Source organism: Juglans microcarpa x Juglans regia, chromosome 3S (genome assembly GCF_004785595.1).
Source record: "Juglans microcarpa x Juglans regia isolate MS1-56 chromosome 3S, Jm3101_v1.0, whole genome shotgun sequence".
Taxonomy (NCBI): domain Eukaryota; kingdom Viridiplantae; phylum Streptophyta; class Magnoliopsida; order Fagales; family Juglandaceae; genus Juglans; species Juglans microcarpa x Juglans regia.
This window is the reverse complement of record NC_054599.1, coordinates 19,196,317-19,218,388: the sequence shown is the minus strand read 5'-3', so window position 1 is coordinate 19,218,388 and position 22,072 is coordinate 19,196,317. Positions and strand designations below refer to the sequence as shown.

The following is a 22,072-nucleotide window of genomic DNA, read 5'->3' as shown; positions in this document are numbered from 1 at the left end:
TTAGCTTTTACAACATAAAATAGCATCACAATATATTAGCTAGCTACAATCATTTCAAAAATAATTTTTAAATTTGAAAATAACTATTCATATATCAAATGTATTTTATATCAATTATTTTTTTCTCCCTTTTATATCAATTTTTTTTTTCATTTTAAATGACCATTGAAAAAATATAATTAAAATATGATTACTAATTAATATATAATATTATGAATAGTAAAATATGATAAAATAAAATAAATTCATAATTAAAAAAATAAAATATTTTTAAAATTATTAATTACTCATTATTATATAATAAATAAATAGATAGTCCAATGTAGAGATTTGATGTGAATAGTCAATACCAAATTCATCTTATATTATTTTATTATCATATAATGAAAAAATAGTTATTCCAATATAGAGACTTATGTGAATGGAATAGTCAAAAACTAAATTCATCTTACATTCATTAAAAATGTACTTTAACTTTAACTAATCCATTGAGAATGCTCTAATACAGAATTAACAATGAACTTTTAACTTTAAAGTTATAACGGACTTAGGCTAATCAACATAACCCGTTTGTTTGTTTTTTTCAGCTATTTAGAATAAAAAAAAATGTCACGTATATATCTTGAATAGAGTTCTTCTATTCAACAATCTTATATTACATATTTATTTATGTGAATTTTTATTTTTTTTTCTCTCGGTAGACCGTAGATGTATGGTGTATGACTGCTAAGTATATTTTTCATAGTGAATAATGTTAAACAGATCGAGAGATTGTATTGAGAGAATACACCGATGAGTACATTTCCTTTATTTTTTTTAATAATTAAATAAAAAACAGGGGAAATGTACCCATCGGTACACTCTCTTAGTACATCTAGCAGCATGTTCTCATTTCATTAAGTTAATGTGGTTAACGAGTCCGTTTGGATACAAAAGTGAGATAATCACACCTCATCTCATCTTATTTAATTTCAACTAATAATCTCACTACTATGAGCAAACTATCTCAATTCATCTCATCTCATATTTTTATTCAAAAAGTAGAATGATAGATATCTATCAAACAATAGATTAACTTTTATTTTTTAAAATAACAAGCTCAAAAATAAATTTCAATTATCATGTTGTCAAAGCGGACTGAATGGTTCTAGCCAATATCCTAAGGTCTTGATCCAATCGTGTGTTAAATTTGTGTGGCTTGATATAATATTTTAAATTGTAAATATTTTTTATAAGGTAGATTTGTTGATATATTATATTAAACAATATCAATTTATAAATTTACTTTTGTAAGATCTATTTGTAAATTTGTCACTTTTCAAAGAGAAGATCGAGTTAACCTTGTCAGTTTTTGTTTTTCTTTCGAGAAAAGGAGAAGAAAGATTGCCCATACAATCGACCAATGATGTGTTTTTGATGTCATTCTGTGCAAACACGCAAGCAGATGTTCACTCGAGGGCTGAGCTCAGGTATACAAAGTTAATTAGCTATAAACGATATTGTAACCATGTGGCATAGCTTGATCAACTTATTCAATATGAATATCATTATATTGTTGTCATTCAAAATATTTAGGCTGTTCAATTGAGTATAAGTTCTGAAGTAACCAAATGTCGCACCAGACCAATAAAAATGCATGTGGATCACAAGCTTAAATATTACTGTCTACATTACTCTACACGCCAAAAAGAATACTGGTTATGGCTTGTACTTTTTAAGCTCTTCCTTTGATTTTGAAGGATACAACCAACGAATGCGAAAACTCCTCCCATCTAGCCCCAACCTTTTTATGGGATACGATCAAATAAAACCCTAAATTACATGTTGAGAACAACTTTCCCAACTGTTATATGCTGAGAAAGTAAACTAGGAATCATAAAAAACTACATCCATAAATGATCAAAAGGTATGGGACTTGCATTGACCTTTTCAAAACCAGCATTAAATTCATGTGGGATTCAATGAATACATACAGAACTGCTAACTTGAATTCTCTGTGGATGGTTCCTCTGTGTCACTGTTGTGAATCAGCTGGTAAACAATAAGAGAGTTCATATTTGTAGCAACAGTGTAATGCACAAGACGAAAGAAGCCACTACAAATTACAATGAAAGAAGGAAAAGAATAGGTCAGAAGATGGGTTTTTGCATACCAAGGAGCCAACCCGTTCATATGCTTCCATTACTTTTGCATCTTCCTCAGTCTCATACCCCACTTGAAGTATTCTTGGTCCATTGACAGACCACAAAGCTCTTCGACCTGCCTCCTGAAAGAATATGGAAGAATGGCTAAAGAAGAAGTATACCATTTTCCAGTTAGGTGTAACAAGCTCGAAGTTGGAAGGATAAATATATATATATATATATATATATATATTTGAAGCATCCAGATACTCCAAATAAGGAGAACGCCCACAATTATTGGCATAAAGAGAATCATTAATTTATTATGCTTCTGCCAACAGAAATAAGTTAATAACATCGTATATAAACCAATGCACAAACACACTCTCCATGCAACAGCACAAGTACTCTCCTTTACTTAATATTATCCACAGCTTTAGGAAAGGTGCTTAGTCTTCCATAGGGCTCAGAAGCCAAGGGTGCTAGGCTCAAGTCCTCACTCCAGCTTAGTTGGAAGAAAAAAAAACACTAAAATTTTAGACTAATGGCAGGAGTAGGCTACATAACATGGCCAGCCTTCTTCCACCTCAAAGCCCTCTCCTTTCATGAGTTGAACCTGGAACTCCCTCTTTTAAAGAGGAGGGACATGGCTACAAAGGCTAGTGGTAAATTTCCTTAGTTCACGCACAGATGCAGGGAACAAGCTTGCAACTCTTTGTTGTCTAACAAGAAGAGAGAAAAGTTCTGCATGTTCTTATAAGACAATTTGTTAAAGAAAGCACATTTTTCTTATAGATGTTCTGAGTTATCTATTTAAAGATGGTTTCAATCGATTTGCATGCTGGTAAAGTATATTTCGATTAATCAAAACAGCACAACTAATCTAAAAATGAAAATTTTTGGTACTTATTTGACCTGTAATGAGATCAAGTAAACAGCCTCCAGTGCTTGTACTCGTATCTCAGGATCAGTAACAGGTTCACGCTCAATCGAGAGTGCACTCCCAAGCTCAAGTGGCATTTTTGATGTGTCCTGTTTATTATAAATCTGGACACAAGTCACCCAGCCAACAGAAAAGAATTCCAAACATTAGCTTATGCGATCAAGAAAAGAAAAGTTGAAATCATATATTGAGATTGCAAGTGGAAAAAACAATGAACACCATATACAGTAACAGTTTGAAATCATATATTGAGATTGCAAGTGGAAAAAACAACGAACACCATATACAGTAACACAGTTTGTAACTGCAAAATGAAGACATTTTCTGTAAAACTTCAATGAAAATTAAACTTCATCAGTAGAATAAGAAATTCTAAAAGAACTAATAGCAGCAAATAAAAAAATCTCATTGAATAACTATATTGTTATCATTCCAAATACTATCTTCTCTATGTTTTTTATTACAAAATCTGCAGGTATCTAAAACAATCAACCATGATCTTGGTTGATCTTTAAATTTTGATTTGAGTAATTAGCATGCCTAAAATACAAAGAATAAAACAGCATATAGTTACTACAGCCTCCTTTCTGTATCTGCAAATGGAACTAGTTTCATGGAAAATGAATATTTTAATAAGGGAGCAACCTATAACTTACCACGGCAAAATCGAACTTAGAAAGTTGGGCCTAATTTTCTGGTAGTTAACTAAAGAGTCAAGCCCTTCCCAACCAATTTAATAAATTACAAACGCTTTAAAGGGTTAAGAAGAGCAAAAAAAGAAAAAGCAAAGTACCTTGTTACCGGCAACTGGTAGAAGTAAAGCTGGCCAAAGAAACTCTGATATCAAAAGCAAATTCTGTAGCTGACTCTCAGCTTCAAAACAACAATTCCGAATTGTTCCAGAAACCTGCATGCCAAAAGAATATCCTCTAACCACACACACAGAGCTAAGATAACTATAAAGTCTAATTTGGTGGAATTGGTATTGATGTTGGCCACTTTAGCATGACCATAGCAACCTTTATTACATATGCTTTGTCAAGCTTCAGAAGCTAAACCAAGCTCACTAATTAGCCCATCCAATCCACACCTGAAGGTCATACAATTACCTGTCATAACTTACCAGGTTTATATAATCTGTCAATAATCCTTTTTTTTAGAAAGACTATTGTATTGGAATTATCTGTCACACTGTTAAAAAATGAACCTCTGCTTAAGTTTAGCTTGGTGCATAAAGCACTTAATAAGCCAGCTCAAGTCATCCAGAAACAGACAGTATGATATGGCTACCCCGCTTCAAAGCCCTCTAGAATCTTTTAACTTGGGTCATTAATCATGTTGGTCCAACCAAAGGACGATCTCGTGAGAGATGGCTTGGATAAAATTTTACATTTCAGCTCTTTTGCATTAAATTGTACCAGTTAGACCAAGACTTTGATGTTGCATAAGAAAATGACTCCTAAATCATAGAATTTGTGAGTTCACCATATCTGTATATAGCTAAACATAGTCTTCTATCATCATATAATGTTAGGACAATTTCCTCTAATTATTCTAACTCAGAAAGAGTTCTGTAACACTCTGAATTGGCTAAGTCCCATATTATGTTGGCAGACTAGAGTAGAGTAATGATATAGGTGCATGAGTGCCAAGTCCCACATTGGGTCTGTAACTCGACTTTATTCCAAGGAGCTCCAATTCTAATTTTAACTAGTATTTTTTGAGTATAAGCACAGATGTAACTACTGTTTTCCTTATCAAGGATCTGAGTAGAAAAGATTGTAATACCTTGAATTGATTAAGCTCCACATTGGGTGGGTAAATTATTCTCTACCATGTGAAACAAAGCTTTATAATGATTTCAATGCCCTTCAATTGTAACCTTGACGAATACTTTTGGAGTATAAACGTAGATATGACTGATGCTTTCCTTGGATCGTTACAAGTTCAATTACACATACAAAATTAAGGGGCTTTCTTTGCAATAAAACTCAAAAAAATGCATCAAATCCATTAGTATGCTTTAAAACTACATAGAAGGGATCCATAAGGGTCCAATTCGACATGACTAAAAGAGGCATAACCAGTCCCACATCTTTCACAAGATATAAAGAAGATAGGTTTGCTTATACAACGTACAATTCTGGGCTATGATTTGCTGCAATTATTATATGCATTGAGAAACCCATGCTCCAAGTCTATATCTATTTTTTTATAAGTCATCTATCTAAAAAATTCAAGGACCTTCACTTCTTGTTTGTGCTTTCTTTTATTAACTGTGAAGAATAACAAAAATTCTTCGAAATATATACATCCCAATACACGGTAGAGTAAACAACATTCCATTTAAAAATAAGAATATAGTCCTTTTAGGTAATCCAATCTATCGAACATACCCCCTTCTTTCTCAGTGGACTACTTGAATCAAACTGTCTAATAATCTGCTTCAGAAGCCCTCGTTTAGGGTCCAGTAAAAGTTTCCTTCCTGCTTCCAGCTTTGAGATGTTTACAAGTATTGAACCGACGTGTTCAAATGGATCATCTGGTAGATGTGTGAAGTAAAGAATCTCAGAACAACATTGTTGGATGAACACACTGAACAAGATATTGGAAAACCAGAATATACAAGAATAATAACATACAAAAAGCATACACTAATAAAAAAGAGCTTTTAAATTAGCAATAGCTGTTTTCCCAATTTTTCAGTCCCAGATTATAAGTTCTCAGGCAGAAACAATCTATACTCACCAAAAATAAAATTTTAACTACTTATAAAAAAAAATAAAGATAAAAATAACAATCATGCAGCCTTCAAGTAGAAATATAGTCATGACTCATGACCAATAAAGCCCATTAAACAGGTTAAGAAATTATGCCAAAGATTTTATGACAGTGTAGAGAGAAAATTGGGTCGAATCACCAATCTACAGTGGTCCTGAACAACCTAGAATTCCAGTATTGTCATATATTATGTGTATGGAAGCAAACTTGAGTTCAAAAGAAGAAAAACACACCACTACTTTCGCTGGAGGTCCTACAAAATGATCTCACAAGCTTCATAACGTACAGTCCGTGCATCTTCTCGTCTTCAGTCTACAACAAGAAAAATTCCACCATAACTAACTGAAGTATCAATACCTTTTTTATATAGGTAATCAAGATGTTTTATTCATAGAAGTTGGCAAAGCCCAAGTACACAGGTAGTATACATGAGAAACACATAATTAGCTAACTGAAGTATCAATACGATATGACATAGAACAATAAAATCATGTATTACTACCTTGATCTAACAAATAATAACAAGAAAACTTATCTACTATTCAACCAAAAGATAAAAGGGAAAAAAAAAAAGAAACCAGAAATGGCTTAATTGATTGCAATTGATATATATATATATATATATATATATATATATCTATATATAATATATATGTGCGTGTGTGTGCGCATCACTGCATGTGTGTGTATGTTTTGATAGAATGAATGAAAAAAAAAACTAATGATTGTAGAAAGAAGCGGATGATCACACCTGTAGTAATGAAGCAATACCAGCATCCAACTGCGTGAGATTGACTAGAAGCATAACCAGTAATCGCCCATTGCCAGAGTCTGGCTTATATAGGTTTTCCATGGCCATTTTGATCATTCCCATCTCAACCATCTTTGCTGCGAGATCCGAATTCTGTGAAAGATTTACAAGAGCTTCCGCAGCAGGTCCTGACACCTCCTATAAACGTTTAACTAATTATTATGCTGCTCCACTTTATACTTGGTATAGAATGCTAAAGAGTCGGCAAGTTTGTGTTAAATCATAATCCCAAGTTCAACTGCCGTCGATCATAATATAAGATTAAAAAAATGTCGTATGATAATAGCAATAATGTAAATGGTCCCTTTTCTGTTTTATTTTTGCAAGCCCTATCAATTCTTGATTAGTTTTGTTTACATGGTGGTGCATAAACCTCTTGTCTATTCGCACTCAAAAGTTGGGCTAGATTGAATTTGAGGGGGCACCTTTGGTGCACTTAAGAGCCGAGATAGTGATGGAAGAACGATCTTCGCGTATTTGGCAAGAGATTGCAAGCCATCCTCAGAGCCTGTTAATCCCCGAACAATATCCACAGCCGCCTGTGTAACCTATATATTTAAAAAAAACACAAAAAAAAAAAAAAAAAAAAAAAAAAAGAAGAAAAAAAAAAGAAGCTAATATCAAATAACCCTCAATAATATACTCGGTATAGAATATTTGGTAGCTGGGGAGTCAGAGATTCGTGGAGAGAAATTGAAATCTTTGCAACGGCCAATTTTTGGCAACTAGCTTTCCCGTAAGTTTCTCAGAAAACAAACAGAGAACTGTTGAGAAAGAGCAGGAAACTCACTTGAGGAGAGGGGGAGGAGAGAAAGCCCACTAATTCCTCCAGTTCGGTCGCCATTGATTTTCTTCTCTGCAGTTAGCGCAGACACGGCGAAGCTCGACCGCCCTTGAGGCTCGAAACCACAATGACAATCTTCTTCAACAAAAAAACAAAACAAAAAAAACGCCGTTCCTACTTCTTACCCGTCACCACCCCTCGTGAAAGTCTGGTTATCATTGTCCTAAACGCATCGTTTTCATAAAAAAAATTCCTACAAAAGTAATTTTATACTTTATATTTATTCAAATTTTCAATTGAGTTTTCCTATGTAAAAATTTTGTTAAATCAATGCGTAATCAATGTATATTAAGGTTGGATTTGGATGTTGATTTGAATTGAGTTGAGATCATAAAATATTATTTTTTAATATTATTATTATTTTGAGATTTAAAAAAGTTAAATTATTTATTATATTTTATATTAAAATTTTAAAAAAATTATAATGATGAATTAAAATGAATTGAAATGAGTTTAATAACTAAACAAAGCCTAAATTTCTAATATAGACATAATTTTATATAACTAATCTACAACCAAGTACATAATTATTATATAATTATTATACAATCGGTGTATGTGGCACTATCATTTAATAATAAAATCTTTGTTTGCTTTAAAACCTCTAACTATGTTGAGCCGGTGGGTAAAAATTAAAATGAAATATTAATTTATTTCATATTTCCAAACAAGGATATAGTATATACAACCTTCAAATGAAATATTAATTTGCGAGTGCTGCTACTGGAAGCTCCTTGTAGTGCACGAATCGCACGTATAGTGCCGAGTCGGATAAGTAAAGAAAAAATAAAATAAAACAATAAAAAGTAAAATGAAAGCTTCTTTACAATTTTTGGCATTTCTCTCTCTCGCCTGTACAACTCTTTCATCCTCCGCCCAGGTTCACGAAAACAAATAAAAATAAAAATTTCACTTGCACTAAGATGTGTAAGGCCAGATAGTAAAAATATTTTATCTTATTTTATCTTATTTCATTTTATTTTATTATTTTAATTTTTTTTAAATTCTCACACAAAATATAATAAATAATTTAATTTTTTTTAAATCTTAAAATAATAATAATATTAAAAAATCAATTCTACTATGTACAGTCGTCTCATGTAGACGGCCACGTGTCAGCTGATAAAAAAAAATACGAAACAAAGAAGAAAAAGCTGAAAGAAATTACATTTCATTTCGTTTCTCGCTTCCTGATTCCTGCATGCGCAATGCGAGACCAGAAGAGAAATTTGGGCGACTTTGCAAGATTTTCTTCCTCGTTTTGGTCTGCAGATTGAAACCCAGAGATCCTCAATCCAACTGCGTTTGGTGCCCAAAGCAAGGCCAATCTGTGTTGGGCTGGGTCAAGGCCGAGCGTCGTTTGGGTCAGCTTTGTGGGCTTCGTTTGGGTCAGGTTCGTGGGTCATCTTTATCTGTGCTTGAATCTGAAATTTTAACTTTGCATTTGATTAAATGTTTTGGTCACTGATAAACAATCAAGCATGTTGTGATTTAGTTATTTTTTTTCTTCCATTGCTGTTGTGATTTAGTTGGTTTTTTTCTTTCACAGCATGTTGTGATTTAGATTTGATATTGTTAAATACAAGATTTTTGCATTGCATAGAGTTAGATGTGTAGAAATTTCTTGGCTGAAAAATTAATTTCCTAGTTAAATATTGTGGTTTAATTATTGAGTAGTTCTACAGACAGGCACAAATGCGTGCCTGTAATTAAAAAAAAAAAGGGAAAAAGACAAAAAGGCTGAAAAGGAAGGAAATATGTAAAAGTGGGAGGGAAGAATTATTTGCATTTCATTCAAGCGGCAATCCCGGCGACGACGAAGGCGAAAAATCCAATTTTCGTGACTTCAACGTAGTGCTGCAGAAAGTTTCATCAGATTTATTCCTCTCTCTCAGATCTCAGTTGTCAATTTCTTCCTTCGCGTCGTGACTCCATCGTTGATCACTTGCAGCAACCCATCTACCCACATTTCATAATGGAACCTGGTAAGAGGCTTAGTGAAAATCACAGATGCCTGTAGTGAAAAATTACAGATGCTTGTAGTGAAAATCACAAATGCCTGTAGTGAAAAATGTGGATTTATGCATCGAACATGTGTTTCATTTTTCGTTGCGAACGTACAGGAGGCCTGTAGTGAAAAATGTCCATTTGTTTCATTGTATAGAATTTGGTTCATGTGTTCCTTAGTTGGGTGGCATTTGTATGGTTATACATGCATAATTTGTCAATTTTATAGCTTTCCAAGTGTTTGTTTTGGTTGTAAATTTTGGCAGAAATTATTTCTATAACATCAGTTTTATTTTTATGAGAATTTAGTTATTCAGATTGTATCATATTACACTTGGTTATTCAAGTTTTATTTTTTTTATTCAGGTTTTATCATATTATTCAGGTTGTATCATATAAATTTTGACACTCAGGTAGCTAGAAAGTAGATCCCAAAGAAAAAAAAAGCACACAAGAAATTTAATAAAAAAAGATCATATATTTCTTGTCATAAAAAAATAAAAACAACTTTCTGATACAAATGAATGGGTACTCACTGATCATATTCAAAGTTAATATAATAATGTAGGTGCGTGCATCTTGTTTTCATTCTTGACAATCACCCTCATTGCTGAGGTAGATGGAGAAAGAGAAAGAAGACGTATCCTGCATAACAGCTCTTATCACCACTCCATCAACCCAGGTATTGTACACCTCTTTCAACAGTTGACGCATGTTTATTTTATTGCACGGGTGCGTTGATTACCATTATGTTGCTATATGTTAGGACATATCAAGACCACTTTATCCAAACTTTTCAAACTACATGCCAAGTTACTACGGTCTAGTACCTCATGCTTGGTTACCACCTTTTGTGCCTCCTCCAAGTGCCAACCCATATCCAATTATTAATCAGGTGATTGTTGGATGATAAAATAGTTCACATATGCTTTATTTTATGAACTTGAATATTTGGTCTAATTATTTATTTTTAAATATTTTTTAGAAAACTACAGCAACACTCATGGAGCTCTCCTTCCGCTATCACATCAAGTACTACTGCCCTATATAGTACCGCTACCCTATATAGTTCCGCCATAACAATGATAGGACCTCCTCCAACTGCCTATCAATATCCATGGAGCAACCATATGATAATTTCTTTGAGTATTTATTGTAGTTAGTGTGTTTTTATTTTCTGAAATTGAATTTTTGTTCTAATTAGTTATGTTTAAATTTTTTTTATGAAAAACTGCAGCAACACCCATGGAACTCTACTTCCACTGTCGCTTCAAGTACTGATGCCTTGAGTAGTTCCTCTACTGTGTCAAATACTATTGCCATTCATAGTTCTGCTGCCGCGTCAAGTATTGCTACCTTGAGTAATTCCGCTGCATTGTATAATTCCGTTATACCAATGATGAGACCTCTTCCAACTGCTTATCCATATCCATGGAGCAACCAGGTGATGATTTCTTGGAGTATTTATTGTAGTTAGTGTTAAACTTGAATATTTGGTCCAATTATTTATGTTTATAACTTTTTTTTGAAAACTGCAGCAACACTCATGGAACTCTACTTTTGTTGCGATGGATATTTCCGCTGCAATGCCTACTTCTGCTCCTATGTCTAGTTCCGCAACTAGTGTCAGCTCTAGTGTAGTTGCCAGTTCTAGTGTACAAACTAATGCTAGTGTCGCTGCTAGCTCATGTTCGACTTTACCAACATTTATTTCTCCGACATCTACCAACCCATATCCAAGTGACAATGAGGTGATGTGTTGAATTTTCCACATGTTGTCTTTCACATTATCCACAACATATATTGTCATGTAATACTTCTTTCCCTTTAATTTTCAGAAAATTAAAGTGCAGCAAAGTAAGTCTGTTGAAGAAATTAATGAAGCCACATTAGATTCAATAGAAGTTGAAACGCAGTCTACTGGCTCTTTGGGTAATACGGTTGATACCAAAGAGGCTTGCAGTTCCGGGTCACTTCATATGGAGCCTACTGATGGGGTGATATCATTGAGGAGCCAAAACCAGGGATGCGCTTTGAGTCGGAGGATGAGTTGATGACTTACTATAAACATTACGGAAAACGATATGGTTTTGGAGTTATGACACAAATGAGTAAAAGGGAGAAAGATGAGACTGTGAAATATGTCATTGTGGGATGTGCTCGTGGTGGCAAGGCACGAAATAGGGCATCAAACGTCTCCAAGCCATGATCAACAAGCAAGACAAATTGTAAGGCAATGATGAATGTGATGTTAAAGGATGGGAAAATGTGTGTCACATCCGTATTTAACACACACAATTATGTGCTCAGTCCAAGAAAATCTAGATTTTTCAGATGCAACAGAGAAGTTAATGAGTCTGTTAGGAGAGTGTTGGATACAAATGATCAGGCTGGCATACGGATGAATAAGAGTTTTCATGCTCTTGTGGTTGAGGCCGGTGGGTTTGAGAACGTACCATTTGGAGAAAAAGATTGTCGTAATTATATTGATAAGGCACGACACCTGCGACTTGGTAAAGGTGGTGCCCAAGCACTGTTTGAGTACTTTAGAAGGATGCAATACAAGAATGATGGCTTTTTCAGTCTCATGGAATTGGATGATGATGATAGGATGAAAAATGTGTTTTGGGCGAACGCCTGTAGTAGAGGGGCCTACAAATACTTTAGAGATGTGGTAACATTTGATACCACATACTTGACAAAAGGTATGGAATGCCATTTGCACCTTTTGTGGGTGTAAACTACCATGGACAATCAATCATTTTGGGTGCAGGCCTTATTTCAAGTGAGGATATAGAATCATTTGTATGGTTATGTAAAACTTGGCTTGATTGTATGGATGAAAAAGCACTGAATACTATTATTACAGATCAAGATCGCGCAATAAAAAATGCAATCGCCATTGTCTTTCCCAACAAGTGGCATAGATATTGCTTGTGGCACATATTGCGAAAGGTCCCTGAGAAGCTTGGTTCTCATACTCAATACAAATGTGGCCTGAAAAGTAAGTTGCTATCTTGTGTCTATGACTCCCTTACAATTGAAGAGTTTGAAAATTCTTGGAACAGCCTCAAGGATTCGTTCAACTTGCATGAAAATGCATGATTGTAAAGCTTATATGCAGAGAGAGTTTTGGGTGCCGATATATTTAAAGAACTCGTTTTGGGCTAGAATGAGTACAAATCAATTTGGGTGAGAGCATGAACGCTTTCTTCGACGGCTACGTGCATGCTAAGACAAACCTTAAAGAATTTGTTGATCAGTTCGACAATGCATTGAAGAAAAATTTGAAAACGAAAATCAAGCTGACTTCCATTCATTTTACTTCACCATTCCATGCATATACTTGGCTCTTGAGAAGAAGTTTCAAGAGGTGTATACAAATGCAAAATTTAGGGAGGTTCAACAAGAAATAATGGGAATGATATATTGTCATTGTCGTTTTGAGAAAATAGATGGAGTAATCGCAACTTACTCGGTTGATGATAAAATTAAGGCTGAAGATTTTATTAAGGAGGTTACTTATACTGTTTACTTTAACGAGGCCGAGTGTGAGGCGAAGTGTGTTTGCGGGTTGTTTTATATGCGAGGGATAATATGTAGACATATTCTTGTCATCTTCTCAGCTAGGAAAGTCTGTGAGTTGCTGAAAAAATACATATTGGACTGGTGGAGAAATGACATAAAATGTAAGTATACTATTATCCCTAGCAGTTATGACGTTGCCGAGCAGAGACCTGAAACTGTTAGGTATAAACGTATATTGAAAATTTTTGATGAGGTAATAACAAATACAGTTTCGTGCGATGGGCGTACTGAGGATATGGTTTCGAAGTTGTATGCGATGAATGAGATATACCGCACATTGAAGCCCGCCAATATAGATTATAATGTTGGAGTAAGAACTGTAAATGCAACCACAGAAGGAAGTTCTAAAAAGGTGCTAAGTCCCCATGTTGTCAGAGGTAAGGGAAGACCCCTGTGTAAGAGGAGGATGTCGACGATGGAGGAACGCTTGAAGAAAATTAAAACAAAGGCTGCGAAAAAGAAAAACGATAAGGGAAAAAGCAAACTGGTGAGAGCATAGTTATTCTTATTATTACGCGATATTCATTTTTAAGTATGTGATAATATATTATATTTCCAATTATTTTTTATGTTGTTAGAGGCGTAGCTTGGATACCGAATTATTGAAAAGCAATGAAAACCAACTCGGCCCATCGAAAATGAGGACGCAAGAAACTATAAAAACTCTCATAATGGTGGATCAAGAAAGTGCACAACAAGAAGTGATAGGGACATAAGAAAGTGTACAATTACTACTTTTATTCATTTTATTATATTTATTTGTTTTTTTATGGTGGTCTTACTTTGTCTGCTATTATATTCACATATGCAACTAGAGATGGATGGAACGCAACTGGAGATGGCAGATGGAACTCAGCGAAGTAGCTTCATGTAGCAAAACTTGTTGGAATCTATTATTGAATTATGTTTTGTGTTGGTGGTGGTGATTTGTTGGAATTTGTGTTGGAGGTGGTTTGTTGGCATTTGTGTGCTGGGGTGATTTAGGAATTTGCGTGTTAGTGGTAGTATGTTAGAGTATGTTATGTATTAGTGGTGAAAGTGTACATTTTGTATCCAAACTCACGTTTTGTATCTTAGTACGTTGAGCCCACATTTTGCACATTTTGTATCCAAGTACTAAATTTATGTAAATTTTACTTTCTATCCATGTACTCAATTTATTTACGTGGTTTTAAATGTGATTGGTATTATTTTTTTAAGTTTATGTGATGATGTGTTTGATACTGCTCCATCTGTCTAGGTGAAAAAAAGTAAATCCATAAACCTGTAATTTATTCCTGGCAAATATTCTGACAAAATAATCAGGTTGGTAAGTTATTTTTTGAGCAAATACATACTTTGTTAATAACCAGTGGCACGTTAAAGCACAATAAAGTCTTGGGATTGAAGATCAAATACAATTCACAATAATGTCTGAAATACATAATTTTAAAGTCTCGACTTACAAACGCTAAGTTTATATAAAATACAAATACAAAGTCGTCATCATTTTGAGCGTATCAAATACAAGTAACTAACTATGGATATTAGCCAATACACATGCAATAGTGTGCGTGCATGCCGCATGTCGGCTTCTTGACTGCGAAGCATGGCTTGATCGTTGTGGAGTGTCAACTCCATCTTTCGAATCTCTTCTTCTCTCTTTTGAAGTTCTTCCTCTTTCCTTAATATTTCTGCTTCTCTCTTTACAAAGGCTTTCTCTTTGTATTCACCATTATTTACCCACTTGAAATATTTGTAGTGTGGTAACCCTTGATTATACATAAATAATCAAGTTTGCTGTCAAAATTTTGAATAAAATATTAATATGTAAACAGAAACAATCAAGTACTATTAATTGTGCCTACATCTATGTTATACAGTGGACACCCAAAGAATGCTCGTCCTGGATTTCTTGGACTATTTGAGATTCTAAGTACAGCTTGTTTCCCACATTTACACATTGGGTCGTTATCAAGCGATGCTGACGCAACTGATGATGACATTTTAAATCAAAGTTGCAAAATGCCTCTTAAAATACTCTTACTCTGTGTGACTTAGCCTCTCTTGAATTTTTTTAGGAAGCACAGGACCTACAATCCATTACATTGATGTGATTATTTCTGCTGGTAAAATGCTTAACAAACATGGCAAGCAAGAAATATAATCACATATAACCAGAATTTCAGAATTTCAGAATGACAATGCTTAACAACACTTTGATATATAATGGATATGATGCAGAGAAGAGTTGGGTGCAGCACGGAAGTTGTCGAGTGCAAAGAAAATGAACTCAAAGTCTCTAATGCCATTGGGATAATTTCATCATGCAATCTCTATTTTCAATTTTCAAGGACTTCAAATTTTAGAATAAGAAAGTACTCTTTGCTATAAAATGCCCACCTACAGAAATATAGATTTCAAGTGTGTGCAGGCCAGGAGGCATATTCACCATAAGCATCATAATTGAATTGAATTATTTTAATAAGTTTTACATTTTTCTTTTAAACCCAATCACATGGTTAGATACTGATGCAGCTTGGCTTTGATGAACACAACTTCTATTATTCAAGAGCTGCAGTCTAATTACAGGTACAAAAAATCCTTCAAAAACTAATCAACTACCCAGAAAATTTTAATAATCACAAGTCATTCTCTTGTAAATAATAATGCATGAAAAAGAAAAATTACTGCACTTTCTTCCACCATTGAACTTCTCTTTACTTACAATTGTTAATATATTAGACCAATGAAAGAATGTGAGTTTGAAGGCTAAAGCCTAATACTGGACAGGATCTTTTACATATGCGATGTACATCCATAATTATACCTACATAAAAACATGGATATTGTTCAGTATTGGAGGAGATAAAATCATTCAATATATATATATTGAGCTCAAAAATCCAATTTATTCTTATTGATTGACATGGAATGACTTTAATATGTTACCACAAATAAATCAACTTCTCTTCCATATTCTACAGACTGATCAGCAGCCCATCCAACTGAGCCAACACTTGGAATAATCAGCTTCTCTTCCATATTCTACATATTAACCACAAGGTTGTAATAGCCACTGTTGTTTGGCTCTAAAACCATCAGTTCATTAACAACAACTTGAGCAATCTCCAAGTTCCTATGAAGCTTACACCCACCCAATAAGGAACACCAGATAATGGCACAACATGCTTCTTCATTTCTTTGAATTGACTCTAATTACATGTACAAAAAATCCTTCAAAAACTAATCAACTATCCATAAACTTTTAATGATCACAAGTCATTCTCTTGTGAATAATAATGCATGAAAAAGAAAAATTCCTGCACTTTCTTCCACTGATGAATGGGGATTTGTGACTTCTTTGGATTGGTTCGAATTACAGATACAAAAAATCCTTCAAAAACTAATCAACTACCCTGAAAATTTTAATGATCATAAGTCATTCTCTAGTAAATAGATTTTAACAGCTCATACCTGGGAGGAGAGAAACCATAGATCGATTCGCACAATGAGAGAAATCTGGGTTGGGAACCATAAATCGATTTGCGCAGAGAAGAAGAAGAACCACGTCGAGCAGGAACAAACCAATTCGCGAGAAACCACAGATCGATTCACAGAAGGAGAGAAATCTGGGTTGGGAACCACGAATCGGTTCGCGCAGAGAATAAGAAGAACCACGTCGAGTAGGAAAAAACCGAATAGGAAGAAGAAGAGGGATGAAGTCGAGCAGGGGTTCTCGAAATGTTAGGGTTCCGGGTTCATGGAGAGACGTCGAGCAGGAAGAACCAGAACACATTTCAAAATCTCAAAAACGCACCGTTTTGAAGTAAATAAAAATGTGCGTTTCTCTCCACATCGGATGTCGTCTGTGGACAGGCCCGACTCGTGCCTTCCTTTAGACTTTTTCTTAATTATTATGGTTTAGTTGTTGTTAAATATACAAAATGTTTGGAGTAGATCACCAAAACAATTGTTCAAATGATCTTTTTACTTTCCTATGCATACAAAAAAATATTGAAGATTGATGTTGGTAAAGTTTGATCAGTGTGGTCCTTTAAACAATGACCTTGGGTGAAGGATTATTATTCTGTTTCCTCATGTACGTTAGTTAAATTCAAAAAAAAAAAAAAAAAACCAATGGATGATTTAGTTGAGAACAAAGGCATCAATCATGTCTGGCATGTGTAATCTTATTTGATGCTAAGCAAATTTTGATCAATTTTTTTTTTCTTGGAAGAAGTATGTACAATATTAGTCTCCACTCTTGGTTGATTGAATTAATTTTCCTGATAACTTGTCAAAGACTGACCTTGGATATTGAACAATTTGTGCAGGGCATGGGAAAAGGAGAAGAACACCCATCTCTGTCAACACTATTTAGCTCAAATTCGTCAAACTTAGTATGTTATTTCATAATTAAAAAACTTATTGCAACTCAATGTTTAACATCCTAATTATTATTATTATTTTTATATTAGGACATCCTTCAAACTGGTCTACTAAATTATCCAAATTATATGCATGGTTAGTTTGGACCAGTGCTTGCATGGTCACCAGCTTTCTTGCCATATCCAGATGGAACCAATAATCCAAGCAACATTCAGGTTGTTTTTCAACTTCCTTCTTGTTTTTTAGTTATAAGATAATTATTTTTGAAACAATTTAAATGTTTTAATTTTTTTGTTTTAAGCAAAACGTTGGTTACCCATTTCAATTTGGGATGGGACCTTCGAGGCCATTTATCACTACAAGTTCCACAACGTGGGTAAGAGTTGGTCAAGAAGATATACCCGATTGTCTGCAAACTAAATTGCCATGTACTTCTACTAGAGTAGATGAAGAAACTTTGCTGGATAGACTAGATGAACGGGAAACTGACGATGGCACAACTAGTACACAACAGGTAGTGCCATCGTCTGATGGTGATGATATCATTGAAAAACCAAAGTCTGGGATGGAGTTCAATTCGCTTGAAGATTTGTTGAACTATTATAAGCATTATGCTAAAAAATTTGAGTTTGGGGTGATGGCATAAAGGAGTGAGAGGTCAGAGGATCAAAGTGTCATATATGTCACCCTTGGTTGTGCACGGGGAGGGAAGACCCGAAATAAGAGTTCCAATCTCGCCAACCCACACTCGACGGGAAAAACGGACTGTAAGGTAAGGATTAATGCCTTAAGAGTCGAGGGAAAGATGCGGTTGACAACAGTCCATAATACACATAATCACGGCCTCAGCTCAATGAAATCCCGCTTCTTTCGATGTAACAGAGAAGTGAGTGAGTCCGTTAAAAGAGTTCTAGACACAAATGACTTAGCTGGCATCCGACTGAATAAGAGTTACAAATCTCTTGTTGTTGGCGCAGGTAGCTTTGAGAACCTCCCATTTTTGGAAAGGATTGTCGCAATTAAAGCACGACATCTATGACTTGGCGCAGATGGTGCTGGAGCACTTTGAGATTATTTTATGAAGATGCAGTACAAGAATAATGGATTTTTTACATTGATGGATTTAGACAATGACGGGAGGTTAAAAAATATTTTTTAGGCAGATCCACGTAATCCGACAGCCTACCAGTATTTTGGTATTGTAGTTACATTCGACACCACATACCTGACGAATAGATATGGGATACCCTTTGCACTATTTGTTGGTGTAAACCACCACAGGCAATCGATTCTTTTGGGAGCGGGGTTGATTTCCAGTGAGGACACGGAGATCTTTACATGGTTATTCCAAACCTGGTTGCAGTGTATGGACGGTATAGCTCCAAAGGCTATTATTACTGATCAAGATAGAGTAATAAAAAATGTAATTATTATTATCTTTCCAGAAACTCGACATAGATTATGCTTATGGCATATACCGAAGAAAGTTCCTGAGAAGCCTGAGTCATATGCTACATACAGAAGTGGGTTGAAAACTCAACTAATGAAATGTGTGTACGACACACAAACTATTGAGGAGTTTGAGAAATGTTGGGCCAAGTTTATTAATGCATATGACTTATATGAGAATGCATGGTTGAAAAGTTTATATGCAGAGCGTGAACATTGGGTACCGATTTTCTTGAAAGAGCACTTTTGGACTAGAATGTGTACAACCCAGCGCAGCGAGAGTATGAATGTTTTTTTTTTTATGGTTATGTTCATCCAAAGACAAACTTGAAGGAGTTTGTCGACCAATTTGACAATGTGCTGAGGAAGAAAATTGAGAATGAAAATCATGCAGAATTCCAGTCATTTAGCTAAGTCATTCCTTGCGTATCTAGATCTCCAATTGAAAAGAAATTCTAAGAGTTGTACACTAACGCTAAATTTAGGGAAGTTCAGCAGCAAGTAATATGTGTGCTCGATTTGGATCCATCTCTACTTACATCGGATGGTGTAATGAAGAGTTATTTGGTAGAATATGAAGTTCGTATTGAGAAGTTCACTAAACTGGTTACATATTTAGTAGACTTTAATGAAGAAGACTGTAATGCTAAGTGTTCATATGGGTTATTTCAGATGAGGGGGATACTGTGTAGGCATATTTCGGCCATATTCAAATCTAGACCGATGGAGGAAGGACATCAAGAGGAGATACACATTAATTCACAGTAGCTATGACGCAGGGGATCTGAGGCCAAATAGTAATAGATATTCAATTCTTTTGAATATATGTTATGGGATGATAACATATGTGAGGGATTCTAATGAGCAATTCAAAGATGCAAAGAAAAGGATACATGAGATGACTGAATGTTATCACGAGCAAACACGCAACAGATCTTTGACCCAAACAGGTTCGAAGGCGACGAATTTTAAATTCTATTAATTTGGTTTAGTTCTTTATAAGTACTTAATTTCTATTATTTATTGATGCCATATTTAACAGTTCTTTGCACATAACACATTCGAATGCTGGTTTTATGACACTGTACACAACTGTAGTTGCTGGTTCACAACAAGTCAAGAGTCCACTTGTTTTCAAATGGAAATGAAGACCCTCAACTCTGAGGAGAGCATCCAGGATGGAGATAGACATGCGAAAGGTTAAAGTCAAACAGAAGAAAGCCTAAGTTAGAAGGAAACTCAAACAGGTGAATGTTTTAACATTGAGAGAATTAAAAATAAGCATGTGAATATGTGCTAAATTTATAATATAAACTTAGAAGAAAAAGTATTTTTAATTGTTACTTTATTATTAGCGAGATGAAAGTTCCAATGTCGGAGATAAACCAGTCATGGGCACGAGCAGGAATTTATTTGGGTCATCAAAAGTGGATATCACCAATCCTGGACAAGTTCACGTATCAGAAATAGGTCTATTTATAAGCCAAACAATGATTTCGCCTCCATTCATTATTGGATAATATTTGTATTGTGATCAGTTCTAATCATGTGGAAAGTTGAGATGGTAACTTGTCCTGCCTTTACTATTTACTAAGAATTTTGTTATTTATAAACAGTCTATTCTAGACAGCTCAGTAATTAACAGTAGTGGAATCCACCACCGAAAATAGTGATCGGTAGCCAAGAAAGTGTAACATTCCTAAACTTTACATAATTTAATTGTAATATTTAGATAACATTAATATTTTCATATTAATCTTAACAGATTTTTTTTGGGTTTGATGGCGCACGACCGGACCTCCCTGGATTGTGATGGATCACAACCAGTGTAAAAATGTTGAATTTTAATTTTTGCAAACTTGGCAAGATACCTAAGGTATTATTATGTTATTTTTGTGTCATATGATAGCCAATTGCTCTAGATTGTTCGTCATATACTTGACTACTTATTCAAAAGTATTTTAATAACTTCATTCCAAGTAGACGTGCGAAAATGGAAAAAAAAAAATACTAGTATAATTACTTTTGGACTTTTATAGTTCAAGAAGGATCATAGTGTTTGTAATTCGATGAATTGAATACAAATAAAGCAAAAATGTAATAACTTTTACAAGGGAAATTTTAAGGGACAAAGTGGAGGAAAGTAAGAAATCTCAAGGATTTGAGTAGCCATTTTCTCCTTGATTTTTACATTATGGAACTGTTGAAGGCTGAAAATAATCACTTATAGAAAATACATTGCAAGGAAAAGTAATTGAGAGCCTTTGTTGCAGGTTAGTGAGAGAGGAATACAACTTTCAGGTGGGCAAAAGCAAAGGATTGCAATATCCCGAGCAATACTGAAGAACCCATCCATCTTTTTATTGGATGAAGTAACGAGTGCACTGGATGCTAAGTCTGAGAAGAGTGTACATGAGTTTTTGTAATTATTTTGTAAGAAGAAAGGTTGGTCGCTGGCATTGAAGAGTTTTTGTAATTATTTTGTAAGAAGAAATGTTTGTGGTATTGAGGAGTTTTTGTAATTATTGTAAGAAGAAAGGTTGGTGGCATTGATGAGTTTTTGTAATTATTTTGTAAGAAGAAAGGGTGGTGGTTAATGTTTTTATAATTATTTTATATTCACAAAACTTGAAAAGTGATAGTATTTCCAATTATTTTTAGAAGAAGAAAGATTTTATAATTATTTATATTACTAGTGATGCAATAGGTTTGAGTAAGATTATTATGCATTGTCAGGAGTATATAAGGTACATTCAAAGACAAATGGTCAATTGCAAAAAGTTGTTAACTTTTTCCAAGTACAATCGCTCCATTGATTTGAGTAAGAAGTCTTTTTCGTTCGACTATGATAGCTTTTTGGTTTGAGTAGAACTGTTTGTGTTGTTGGTATAGCTGGGTTCATAATCCATTTGGCCAACCATAAGAGTTCCAGCGTTTTCTATTTAGCTAGATTCCTTAACTTACATACACAAACCAATCTGGGAGCAGATTCCTTTAACTGACTGATAATAATTTGGGGTTAGCTCCCCTGCCTCGGGTCAACAGAAACACAAATAGCAATGGGCAACTCGAATAAACCTCCCGTCTCCATAAGCAAACAATTTCTTAGAACCACTTTCTTTCCATTTACATTCCCTTCCACCAAACAGCATCCT

The 22,072-nt window shown here is 34.4% G+C and overlaps 1 protein-coding gene across 1 annotated transcript; it reads right to left on the bottom strand.

Moving 5' to 3' along the window:
* Positions 1-1,717: 1,717 nt before the first annotated feature.
* Positions 1,718-7,611, bottom strand: LOC121258219 (protein HGH1 homolog). Its single transcript, XM_041159628.1, has 9 exons — positions 7,449-7,611; positions 7,084-7,206; positions 6,599-6,796; positions 6,081-6,159; positions 5,463-5,608; positions 3,860-3,973; positions 3,039-3,170; positions 2,153-2,266; positions 1,718-2,031 (listed from the first exon to the last, which is right to left on the bottom strand). The coding sequence occupies exons 1-9, from the start codon at positions 7,500-7,502 to the stop codon at positions 1,981-1,983; spliced, it is 1,011 nt and encodes a 336-aa protein (XP_041015562.1). The 5' UTR covers positions 7,503-7,611; the 3' UTR covers positions 1,718-1,980.
* Between the last annotated feature and the right edge of the window lie 14,461 nt (positions 7,612-22,072).

Bases quoted from the DNA above. Each gene is read 5' to 3' on its own strand.
- LOC121258219 (XM_041159628.1), bottom strand. From the start codon at position 7,502: ATGGCGACCGAACTGGAGGAATTAGTGGGCTTTCTCTCCTCCCCCTCT. The intron at 7,207-7,448 runs GTGAGTTTCCTG...TTAAATATATAG, and splicing joins TCTCCTCCCCCTCTCCTCAA to GTTACACAGGCGGCTGTGGA. The intron at 3,171-3,859 runs GTACTTTGCTTT...ACTTGTGTCCAG, and splicing joins TACCAGTTGCCGGTAACAAG to ATTTATAATAAACAGGACAC.